General features: G+C 47.2%; 1 protein-coding gene across 5 annotated transcripts in view; it reads left to right on the top strand.

Annotated features, from left to right (window-relative positions):
- Window positions 1–11,869: 11,869 nt before the first annotated feature.
- The window catches only part of RAD54L (RAD54 like), a 42,526-nt gene continuing 41,631 nt past the window's right edge, over window positions 11,870–12,764 (top strand). For 3 of the 5 annotated variants that reach the window (XM_023221500.1, XM_023221499.1, XM_031934159.1), the window contains exon 1: window positions 12,044–12,724. In XM_023221500.1, coding sequence (XP_023077268.1) covers window positions 12,722–12,724 — 3 coding nt within the window. In that variant the 5' untranslated portion in view covers window positions 12,044–12,721. The other 2 variants (XM_023221497.2, XM_031934161.1) reach the window with 2 other exon arrangements.

Below are 12,764 nucleotides of genomic sequence, written 5' to 3'. Positions count from 1 at the left end.
AGCTAGTTTTTGTATTTTTAGTAGAGACGGGGTTTCACCGTGTTAGCCAGGATGGTTTTTTTCCTTAACTATACATTTGCTGTCTCAGTTCTTATTTGGGAATTCAAAGAGATTGGAAAGCTGCTACCATAGCCATCATCTTCCCAGATCTCCTCCCTTTGTCCTTTGATGTCTGTAGGATCTATAGTGGCATCCTCTCATTCCTGATATATACTTTGTGCTTCTTCATTTTATTCTTGGTTAATCTTGCTAGGAGTGTATCTATTTTCTTAATCTTTTTAAAGGACCATCTATTGGCTTTGTTAATTTTCTCAGTGTTTCTCTCTTTTCCGTTTCATTGAATTTTACTTGATCTTTATTATTTTTTTCTTTCTACTTTGGTGTTTGTTTTGTTTGTTTGTTTGGTTTTGTTTTTCTTTTGTTTTGTTTTGAGGCAGAGTCTTGCTCTGTCACCCAGGCTGAAGTTTAGTGATGTAATCACAGCTGACTGCAGCCTCCACTTCTTGGGCTCAAGGGATCCTCTCACCTTAGTCTCCTTAGTAGCTCAGGTTATAGGTATGCACCACCACTTTCAGCTAATTTTTTATTTTGTATGGATAGGGTCTTGCTATGTTGCCCAGGCTAGTCTCAAACTCCTGGCCTCAAGTGATCCTTCTGCCTCAGCCTTCCAAAGTGCTGGGATTACAGACATGAGCCACCATGCCCAGCCTCCTTCCTTCTACTTTATGTTTAATTTGCTCAGCTTCCTACAGCTTCTGCGTTTTATTTATATTTTTTTACATTTATTTGTGTATTTATTTTTGGGACAGAGTCTCACTCTGTCGCCCAGGCTAGAGTGCAGTGGTGTGATCTCAGCTCACTGCAACCTCTGCTTCCTGGGTTCAAGCGATTCTCCTGCCTCAGCCTCCTGAGCAGCTGGGACTACAGGCATGCCCCACCACAGCCAGCGAATTTTTGTATTTTTTTTTTAATTTTTATTTATTTATTTATTTTTTGAGATAGAGTCTTGCTCAGTCACCCAGGCTGGAGTGCAGTGGCACTATCTCAGCTCACTGCAAGCTCCACCTCCCGGGTTCACGCCATTCTCCTGCCTTAGCCTTCCAAGTAGCTGGGACTACAGGCGACTGCCGCCACGCCCGGCTAATTTTTTGCATTTTCAGTAGAGACGGGGTTTCACCGTGTTAGCCAGGATGGTCTCGATCTCCTGACCTCATGATCCACCCGCCTCGCCTCCCAAAGTGCTGGGATTACAGGTGTGAGCCAGTGCGCCCAGCTGAATTTTTGTATTTTTAGTAGAGACGGGGTATCACCATGTTGGCCAACCTGGTCTTGAACTATTGACCTCAAATGATCCACCCACCTCAGCCTCCCAAAGTGCTGGGATTACAGATGTAAGGCACCTTGCCCAGATTATTTTATTTTATTATTTGAGAGAGGGTCTCACTCTGTCACCCAGGCTGGAGTGCAGCGGTGTGATCTTGGCACACTGCAACCTCCGCCTCCTGGGTTCATGCGATCCTCCCACCTCAGCCTCCTGAGTAGCTGGGACCACAGGTGCATGTCACCATGCCTGACTAATTTTTGTATGCATATATATATACACACACACACATATATGTGTATATACACACACACATATATACACATATATAATATACCTATATATATATATATTTGTTTGTTTTTGTAGAGACAGGGTTTTGCCATGTTGTCCAGACTGGTCTCAAACTCCTGGATTCAAGTGATCCACATGTCTCAGCCTCCTAAAGTGCTGGGATTATAGGAGTGAGCCACTGTACCTGGCCCTTCAGCTTCTTAGGGTAGAAACTTAGATCATTAGATAATTGATTTTAAGCCTGTATTCTCTTATAAGCTATAAATTTTTCTCTAAGCATTCTTTATCTACACTGTATACATTTTTACTATTGTATTTTATTATTGCTCAGTTAAAAATGTTTTATGGCCAGGAGTGGTGTCTCATGCCTGTAATACCAGCACTTTGGGAGGCTAAGGCAGATGGCCACGAGTTCGAGACCAGCCTGGGCAACAAAGCAAGGCCTTGGCTCTACTAAAAAGTAAAATTAAATTTAAAAAATTATTGGCCGGGTGTGGTGGCTCACGCCTGTAATCCCATCACTTTGGGAGGCCCAGTTGGGAGGATCACGAGGTCAGGAGATCGAGACCATCCTGGCTAACACAGTGAAACCTCGTCTCTACTAAAAATACAAAAAAATTAGCTGGGCGTGGTGGCGGGCACCTGTAGTCCTAGCTACTCGGTAGGCTGAGGCAGGAGAATGGCATGAAACTGGGAGGCGGAGCTTGCAGTGAGCCAAGATGGTACCACTGCACTCCAGCCTGGGCGACAGAGTGAGACTCCGTCTCAAAAAAAAAAAAAAAATTATTAATAGCAAAACATGGTGGTGCACACCTGTGGTCCCAACTATTCAGGAGGCTGAGGTGGGAGGATCACTTGAGTCCAGGAGTTGGAGGCTGCAGTAAGCTATGATCAAGCCACTGTACTCCACCCTGGGCAACAGAGCAAGACCCTGTCTCAATTTTTTTTTTTTTTTGGAGACAGAGTTTTGCTCTTGTTGCCCAGGCTGGAGTACAGTGGTGCAATCTCGGCTCACTACAACCTCCACCTCCCAAGTTCAAATGATTATCCTGCTTCAGCCTCCCAAGTAGCTGGGATTACAGGCATGCACCACCACGCCCGGTTAATTTTTTTGCATTTAGTAGAGATGGGGTTTCATCATGTCAGCCAGGCTAGTCTCGAACTCCTGAACTCAGGTGATCCACCTGCCTCGGCCTCCCAAAATGCTGGGATTACAGGCATGAGCCATCACACCCAGCCTCAAATTTTTAAAAACACAAAAATAGGCCGGGCGCGGTGGCTCAAGCCTGTAATCCCAGCACTTTGGGAGGCCGAGATGGGCGGATAACGAGGTCAGGAGATTGAGACCATCCTGGCTAACATGGTGAAACCCCGTCTCTACTAAAAAATACAAAAAACTAGCCGGGCGAGGTGGCGGGCGCCTGTAGTTCCAGCTACTGGGGAGGCTGAGGCAGGAGAATGGCGTAAACCCGGGAGGTGGAGCTTGCAGTGAGCTGAGATCCGGCCACTGCACTCCAGCCTGGGCGACAGAGCGAGACTCCGTCTCAAAAAAAAAAAAAAAAAAAAACACACACACACACACAAAAATAAAATAAAATTCTTATAATTTCCTTCGTTATTTCTTCTTTTCCTGTGGGTTAATTAGAAGTCTTTTTTTTCTTTTTTTGAGTCAGGGTCTTGCTCTGTAGCCCAGAATGGAGTGCAGTGACATGATCACAGCTCACTGCAGTCTCAACCTCCTGGACTTAAGTGATCCTCCCACTTCAGCCTCCTGAGTAGCTAGGACTAAAGTCATGTGCCACCACTCCTAGCTAATTTTTTATTATTTGTAGAAACAGGGTCTCACCATGTTGCCCAGACTGGTCTCAAACTCCTGGACTCAAGAAATCCTCCTGCCTTAGCCTCCCAAAGTGCTGGGATTACAGACATGAGCCACTGCACCCAGACTAGAAGTATACTGTTTAACTACCAAATATTTCAGACTTTTCTAGAAAGTCTATTCTTACTGATTTCTCATGTAATTCAGAGAACATATTCTGTAAGTTGTTGATTTTTAAAAATTTATTGAGACATGTTTTATAGCCCAGAATGTGGCCCATCTGGGGAATGTTGCCTACCCCGCTGAAAAGAACATCAATTCTTCAGTTGTTGGGTATTCTGCAAGTGTCAATTTGATCAAATGTTTGATAGTATTGTTCAAGTCTTCTATATATTTGCTGAATTTTTGTCGACTTGTTCTGTCAACAGATGAAACAAACAGAAAACAAGTAGCAAATGGAAGCCTTAAATCTAAACATATCAATGATTACACTAAATGTAAGTGGACTAAACACTGCAGTTAAAAAACAGAGACTGTCAGACTGAAAAAAGAGCTAGATTCATGTGCTGTCTACAAGAGGGATTTTATTTTTAGTTTTAGTTTTTTGAGGCAGTGTCTCACTCTGTCACCCAGGCTAGAGTGCAATGGTGCATTGAAGGCTTACTGGTCTTCAACCTCCTGGGCTCAAGTGATCCTCCCACATCAGCCCCCCAACTAGCTGGGACTACAGGTGCACACCACCACACCTGGCTGATTTTTGTATTTTTTTTATAGAGATGGGGTTTCACCATGTTGCCCAGACTGGTCTTGAAATCCTGGGCTAAAGCAATCCACCTGCCTTGGCCTTGCAAAGTGTTGGGATTACAGGGATAAGCCACAATGCCTGGTCAAGAGATGAATTTTAAACACAAAAATACAAATACATTGAAGGTAGATGGGGCAAATACATCATGTGAACACTAATCAAAGGAATGTGGGAAATTAGGATCAGGCAAAATAAACTTCAAGAAAGGAGTATTACCAGAGAAAAAGAGGGACATTTTAAAATGATAAAAGAACCAATACATGAAAAATACTTAAAAATTTAAACTTTATGGACCGGGTACAGTGGGACACGCCTGTAATCCCAGCACTTTGAGAGGTCGAGGTAGGTGAATCACCTGAGATCAGGAGTTTGAGACCAGCCTGACCAACAGGGTGATACCCCATCTCTACCAAAAATACAAAATTAGGCCTGGCGCAGAGGCTCACACCTGTAATCCCAGCACTTTGGGAGGCCGAGGTGGGTGGATCACAAGGTCAGGAGTTTGAGACTAGCCTGGCCAACATGGTGAAACCCTGCCTCTACTAAAAATACAAAATTAACTGGATGTGGTGGCAGGCACCTGTAATCCCAGCTACTTGGGAGGCTGAGGCAGGAGAATTGTTTGAACCCAGGAGGTGGAGGTTGCAGTGAGCCAAGATCATGCCATTGCACTCCAGCCTCGGTGACAAGGCCAGACTCCATCTCAAAAAAAAAAAAAAATTTGCTAGGTGTGGTGGCACATCCCTATAATCCCAGTTACTCAGTAGGCTAGGCAGAGACAGGAGAATTGCTGGAACCAGGGAGGCGGAGGTTGCGGTGTGCTGAGATTGCACCATTGCACCCCAGCTTGGGTAACAAGAGCGAAATTTCATCTCAAAAAAAAAAAAAAAATTAGCCAGGCATGGTGGCACACACCTGTAATCCCAGCTACTCGGGAGGCTAAGGCAGCAGAATCGCTTGAACTGGGGAGGGAGAGGTTGCACCACTCTACTTCAGCCTGGGTGACAGAGTGAGACTGTCTCAAAAGAAAAGAAAAGAAAAGAAAAGAAAAAGAGTAATACACCCAGGACTAGAGTTGGAGTTTTTTTTTTTTTTTTTTTTTGAGACGGAGTCTTGCTCTGTCGCCCAGGCTGGAGTGCAGTGGCTGGATCTCAGCTCACTGCAAGCTCCGTCTCCCAGGTTTACGCCATTCTCTGGCCTCAGCCTCCAGAGTAGCTGGGACTACAGGCGCCCGCCACCTCGCCCGGCTAGTTTTTTGTATTTTTCAGTAGAGACAGGGTTTCACCGTGTTAGCCAGGATGGTCTCGATCTCCTGACCCCGTAATCCGCCGGTCTCGGCCTCCCAAAGTGCTGGGATTACAGGCGTGAGCCACCGCGCCCAGCCATGGAGTTGGAGTTTTATTATTATTCAAGTCGGTCTCCCTGAGCATTCGAGGATCAGAGTTTTTAAAGATAATTTGGCAGGTAGGGACTTGGGAAGTGGGGAGTGCTGATTGGTCAGGTTGGAGATGGAATCATAGGGGTCAAAATGAGGTTTTCTTACTGTGTTTTGCTCCTGGGTGGGATGGCAGCACTGGGTGAGCCAGATGACTGGTCTGGATGGTGTCAGCTGATCCATCCAGTGCAGGGGCTGCAAAATATCTCAGGTACTGATCTTAGGGTTTACAATAGTGATGTTATCCCTAGGAGCAATTTGGGGAGGTTCAGACTCTTGGAGCCAGAGGTTGCACGATCCCTAAATCTGAATTTCTTTTTTTTTTTTTTTTTTTTTTTTTTTTGAGACGGAGTCTCGCGCCCAGGCTGGAGTGCAGTGGCCGGATCTCAGCTCACTGCAAGCTCCGCCTCCTGGGTTTACCCCATTCTCCTGCCTCAGCCTCCGGAGTAGCTGGGACTACAGGCGCCCGCCAAATCACCCGGCTAGTTTTTTGTATTTTTTAGTAGAGACGGGGTTTCACCGTGTTAGCCAGGATGGTCTCGATCTCCTGACCTCATGATCCGCCCGTCTCGGACTCCCAAAGTGCTGGGATTACAGGCTTGACCCACCGCGCCCGGCCTAAATCTGAATTTCTAATCTGGTAGCTAATTTGTTAGTCCTGTGTATTGCTCCATTTTCACACTACTTATAAAGACATACCCACGAATGGGAAATTTACAAAAGAAAGAGGTTTAATAGACTTACAGTTCCACGTGGCTGGAGGCCTCACAATCATGCTGGAAGGCAAGGAGGAGTGAGTCATGTTTTACATGAATGGCAGCAGGCAAAGAGAGTTTGTGCAGGGAAACTCCCCCATATAAAACCATCAGACCTCATGAGCCTTATTCACTATCAGGAGATCAGCATGGGAAAGACCTGCTCCCATGATTCAGTTACCTCCCATTGTGTCCCTCCCATAACATGTGGGAATTCAAGATGAGATTTGGGTGGGGACACAGCCAAACCATATTATCCCTCAAAGGCAGACTTATCCCCAGGCAGGAAGGGGGTCTTTTTGAGAAAGGGCTATTATCAATTTTGTTTCAGAGTCAAACAATGAACTGAAGTCCTTCCCAAAGTTGGTTTGCCCAACACCCAGGAATGAACAAGGACAGATTAAAGGTTAGAAGGAAGATGGAATTGGTTAGGTCTGATCTCTCTCACTGTCATAACTCCCTCAGTTATAATTTTTGCAAAGGCGGTTTCACTCTGGCCTAGTCCTTTGAGTTATTGCTTTCAGATGTACTATACCTACATATGTTATAAACACCAGAATATAGTTATAGTGTTTGTTTTAACATGTCATATGTCTTTTAAAGAGAATAATTTTTTTAAAGTCAGACTTTTATATTAACCAAAGAAGTTTCCTATTGCTGCTGTACCAAATTGACACAAATTAGTGGTGGAAAACAACACAAATGAATTTGAGTTTTGGAGGTCAGAGGTCTAAGATACATCTCATTAGGGTAAAATCAAGGTGCTGGCAGGGTTGCGTTCTTTTTTGGAGGCTTTAATGGATAATCCATTTCCTTCAATTTTTCAGGTGACACTGACTCCTCTGCCTCCCTCTTCCATTGATAAGGACCCTTATGATTACACTGGACCCATCCAGATAAGCCAGGATAATCTCCCCATCAAAAAGTCAGACAATTGGCTGGGTGTGGTGGCTCACACCTGCAATCCCAGCACTTTGGGAAGCTGAGGCGGGTGGATTACCTGAGGTCAGGAATTCGAGACCAGTCTGGCCAACATGGCAAAACACTGTCTCTACTAAATATACAAAAATTAGCCGGGCATGGTGGCATGTGCCTGTAAGTCTAGCTACTAGGGGGGCTGAGGCAGGAAGATCGCTTGAACCTGGGAGGCAGAGGTTGCAGTGAGCCGAGACTGCACCACTGCACTCCAGCCTGGGCAACAGAGCAACACTCTGTCTCAAGAAAATAAAATAAAATGACAGTCAATTAACAGACTAATTCTATCTGCAGTATTAATTCTCCTTTGCTATGTAACCTATCACATTCCAGATTCTGGAGACTGAGGCATGACTTTTTTTTTTTTTGAGACAGGGTCTCTCTCTGTTGCCCAGGCTGGAGTGCAGTGGTGTGATCTTGGCTCACTGCAGGCTCAACCTCTGGGGCTCAAGTGGTCCTCCTGCTGTAGCCTCCCAAGCAGCCAGGACTACAGGAACACGCCACACCACCACACTTCCATATTTTTTGTTTATTTTTTGTAAAGATGAGGTCTCACTATGTTGCCCAGGGTGGTCTTGAACTCCTGGACTCATGCAATCCTCCTGCCTTGGCCTCCTAAAGTGCTGGGATTACAGGTATGAGCCACCCAGCCTACGAACATCTTTTAGATGCTGTTATTCTGTCTACCACATCCATATATTTATCATTTTTGGTGATCCTCATTCCTTCCTGTAGATTGTTGGGTGACATTTATTTTTATTTTTATGTATTTATTTTTTTAGACGGAGTCTCACTCTGTCATCCAGGCTGGAGTACAATGGGGTGGTCTCTGCTCACTGCAATCTCCACCTCCCAGGTTCAAGTGATTCTACCGCCTCAGCCTCCCAATTAGCTGGGACTAATTTTTATATTTTTAGTAGAGACGGGGTTTCACTGTGTTGGCCAGGCTGGTCTCGAACTCCTGACCTTGTGATCCACCCACCTCAGCCCCCTAAACTGCTGGGATTACAGGTGTGAGCCACCACGCCTGGCCTATTTTTATTTTTATTTTTTGGCACAGGGTCTCACTCTGTCACCCAGGCTGGGGTACAGTGATACGGTCACAGCTCACTGCAGCCTCAACCTCCTGGGTTCATTGATCCTCCTTACCTCAGCCTCCTGAGTAGCTGGGACTACAGGCACACACCATCACGCCCAGTTAATTTTTTTTTTTTTTTTTTTTTTGGCAGGATCTTGCTCTGTCACCCAGGATGGAGTACAAGAGCATGATCTGGGCTCACTGCAACCTCCATTTCCTGGGGTAAAGCAATCCTCCCACCTCAGCCTCCCTAGTAGATGGGACTGCAGGCACACCCACCATGCCTGGCTAATTTTTGTATTTTTTGTAGAGACAGCATTTCACCCTGTTACCCAGTCTGCTCCTGGGCTCAAGTGATCTGCCCACCTCTGCCTCCCAAAGTGTTGGAATTGTAGGGATGAACCACCAAGTCTAGCCTGTTATTTTCTTTAGTGTGAAGAATTTTCCTTAGTATTTCAAGTTTGATGGGGATGAATCTACTGTTTTTGTTGATTTTAAATTGTCTGTATTTTGTTTTCATTTTATTTTATTTTTTTAAATTAAAGGCTGGGCACAGTGGCTGACCCCTATAATTCCAGCACTTTGGGAGGCTAAGGTGGTAGGATTGCTTGAGCCCAGGAGTTTGAGACCACCCTGGGTAACATACTGAGACCTTGTCTCTACAAACAATCAAAAAATTAACTGGGCATGGTCATGCATGCCTGTGGTCCTAGTTACTTGGGAAGCTGAGGTGGGAGGCTTGCTTGAGCCCAGGAGGTCGAGGCTACAGTGAGCTGTGATGGTGCCACTGTACTCCAGGCTGGGTGATAAAGCAAGACTCTGTTTGGGGGAAAAAAAAAAAAAAAAAGACCTACTGTAATGCCACATCATCTCAATATATAGAATGTTTTCATCCTAGATTGGACACAGTGGCTAATGCCTGTAATCCCAGCACTTTGGGAGGCTGAGGCAGAAAGATTAGCTCAGGAGTTTGAAACCATCCTGGGCAACATAGTGAGACCTCCAACTCTACAGGTAATTAACAAAATTAGTCAGGAATGGCGGCACATGCCTATGGTTCCAGCTACCTGAGAGGCTGAGGTGGGAGATTGAGCCTGGGAGGTCAAGGCTGCAGTGAGCTGTGATAGTGCCACTGAACTCCAGGTTGGACAACACAGTGAGATCGTGTCTCGAAACTTTTTTCTTATGTCCTTTGCAGAATTTTCCTCTGAAGAATAGCTTTTGTTCTGGCAGGGAGCTAATTTGGCTAGATTTTTAATTCCAAATCAATCATCTCCAGCAGAGGGCAGAAGCTAAAATCTTCACCCAGTTCTACCTTCTACCTGCTGCTTTTTTTTTTTTTGCTAGGTTTCTTGTTACCCCTGCACATGTATACATAAGCAGTCAACCAAGGAATTGGGAGGACTTGTCTTACCCAAATGTTGGGGCTCACCCCCTCTGCAATTCTCTCCTTTTCAGGATTTCTCCTGTAACTTTTTGGTTGCCCTGCCTGCCTCAAACTCTGTTCCCTGACACCTCAAGGTAATAAAGCTGTATCTTCACACCAGAGTTCCTTGCGGATTGGGGAATGCCCTAAGCAAGAGGCCACAGCTTCTCTAATCTCACCAGTTGCAGTTGTATTTGGCCACTGTCCAGTGCCCTGGAATAATTGGTTTTTCAAAATATTTTTTTCCCTAGAGTTTGTCATTGTTATTTGTGGGAGGGTTAATCTGACTGCATTTATTTGCTATTACTGGAAACTAGAACCAGAAATATTTATTTATTTATTTATTTTTGAAACGAAGTCTCGCTCTGTCGTTCTGGCTGGAGTGCAGTGGTGTGATCTCGGCTCACTGCAACCTCCGCCTCCTGAGTTCAAGCGACTCTCCTGCCTCGGCCTCATGAGTAGCTGGGATTACAGGTGGCTGCCACCACGCCCGTCTAATTTTTGTGCTTTTAGTAGAGACAGAGCTTCATCATGTTGGCCAGGCTGTTCTCGAACTCCTGACCTAAAGTGATCTGCCCGCCACAGCCTCCCAACTGATTAATACTTAATTAAAACGATATTTCTCTCCAGAATTCTTTGTTTTGAGATAGTGTCTTGCTCTATCGTCCAGGTTGGAGTGTAATGGCGTGATCTCGGCTCACTGCAGCTTGACCTTCCAGGCTCAAGAGATCCTTCCAAGCTTAGCCTCTGCAATAGCTAGGACTACAGCTATGCACCACCACGCCTGGCTAATTGTTTTGTAGAGATGGGGTTTCTCCGTGTTGCCCAGGCTGGTCTGGAAGTGCTGGGCTCAAGCAATCCTCCCGCCTCGGCCTCCCAAAGTGCTGGAATTACAGGTGTGAGCCACCATGCCCGACCTCAGAATTCTTGATAACCCTGTGAGGATGGCGTAAGCTGTAGTCAGGTGTGTAACCTTGGACAAGTTACTAGCCTATCTAGGCCTGTTTCCTCACTTACAAAATGGGGACAAGAATAAACCTACCTCATAGTCATGAGCATTACATGAATTGTTATATCTTAGAAGCTCAGAAATGCCTGATGGTAAATGCTATGTATATATATACCCTTATCATTATTAGTGAGTACCTAGGTTGTGCATGCCACTGTTGGGTGCTTTACACACATTAATTTACTTGTCAGAATAACCTTGGGGGGCAGGTACTATTCTAATGCCACTTTAGATATGAAGAAACTGACGTTTTGAGAGATTGGATGATTAAATCTAAGACTCCAAACACCACGCTTCCTCCAACGCGGTTTGGACTTGGAGAGGAAGGCAGCTTCTTTCAAGACATCCCTGAGCGAGAAAGTCGCGTCATCCGGGGACTCCCACTGCCCGAGTCCACCACGTGGCAGTCTGGGCCGAATGCCTCTCACCACTTTCTGGGTGGGCGAGGCCTGACTCCAACCCCGGCCCTCTGCTCTAGACCTGGCACCACTGTAGATGCAATCCAAACTCCCAGAAATGTGCCGCCTTTCATAATTCCCAGTTGTCCACAACAGGTGGTAACTCCTCCGCTGCTCAATGTGGCGTAAATCATCCCTTCCATAGCTGCGGGACCACAGCTCACCCACCTGGGACAAACGCCCAAGACAGGGGCCGAATTCCAGCTCGCAGTAGTAATTCCGCCCCGCCCCTCCCCGCCCAGTCCAGCTCTTCTAGCCCTGCCCCGCTCCTCTAGCCCAACCTCCCCCCACTGTTGGCCGCGTCCCTCCCCGCCCAGCTCTTCTCGCCCCGCCCCACTCTTCTCGCCCAACCGCTCACCTCTGTTGGCCCCGCCCCTCGCCCCCCCCTTTCCCCCCCCCCACCCCGCCCTCTCCCCGCCCCTCTCTTCTCGCCCAACCGCCCACCTCTGTTGGCCCCGCCCTTCCATCTAAGTCACGCCTCCTAGTAGGTCAATTTAGCTTCTCCAGCTCCACAGCCCAGACTCCTCATTGGGCGCAGCACTATTCCCTCCTCTTCCTTGGGTCGCGAGGGCCGAACTTATCGAACACAGCCAATGGGTGATACGACAGCAGCGCGGCGGGAGGTTCGATTGACTGGGTCTTGGCGGGTCGGTGAGTCTTGGCGGCTGTTAACGCGCGCTTTGGGAAGAAGCGCGTTGGGAGGGAGGTGCTGGGTTCTACGTCCATCTCTGTCGCTCTTTTCAGCCCCTCCTGGTATTCCCCTCCTAACCTTTTACAGGCCCCGCGTGGCTTTCTGCTTGACCTCCCTGAGTCTTATCCTGGTTTCCACCTCCAGCCCTGGGAAATCTCCTTTCTCCGGACTTGCCTTCCCCACCCAGGCCTCGGACTTTCACCACAGCTTCTCTTTCCTGGCCAGTGATTACCCACCCCCACCCCCACTCCCACCCCGCCCCGCCGCGCAACTACCTCCTCCCTTCACCCGGACTGGGACCATCATCCCCACTCCACTCCGCCCAGTCTGGGACCATCATCCCCACTGCACTCCGCCCAGTCTGGGACTCCACCTGCCTCCTCCCCCAGTCCCACACTAATCTCTGCTTGGTCTCTTCCACTTTGGCCTAATCTCTCGTCTCGGCTTACGGAGGACGGACACTCTCACAGTTTGGGTCCAAACCCCAGTTCCTGGACGGATTCCCGCCATCCATGCCCCCTCTTTAATTAGCCGGTCCTCTCAATAATGTAGCAGCCCTCTCTGCTGATTAGACCCTGGTCTTACACGCTTAGCCGCTACCTGCTTTTGACCTTCGGCTCATGGGTACTTGACGTTTTAAACTCCTAGGCCCAGGATGGTAAGTGTGGGCCTAGGGGAGGCTGGGAGTAGCCCTGGGT

Source organism: Piliocolobus tephrosceles, chromosome 1, assembly GCF_002776525.5.
Source record: "Piliocolobus tephrosceles isolate RC106 chromosome 1, ASM277652v3, whole genome shotgun sequence".
Lineage (NCBI taxonomy): Eukaryota > Metazoa > Chordata > Mammalia > Primates > Cercopithecidae > Piliocolobus > Piliocolobus tephrosceles.
Note: the sequence above shows the minus strand (reverse complement) of the source record. Positions and strands in the feature narration are given on the sequence as shown.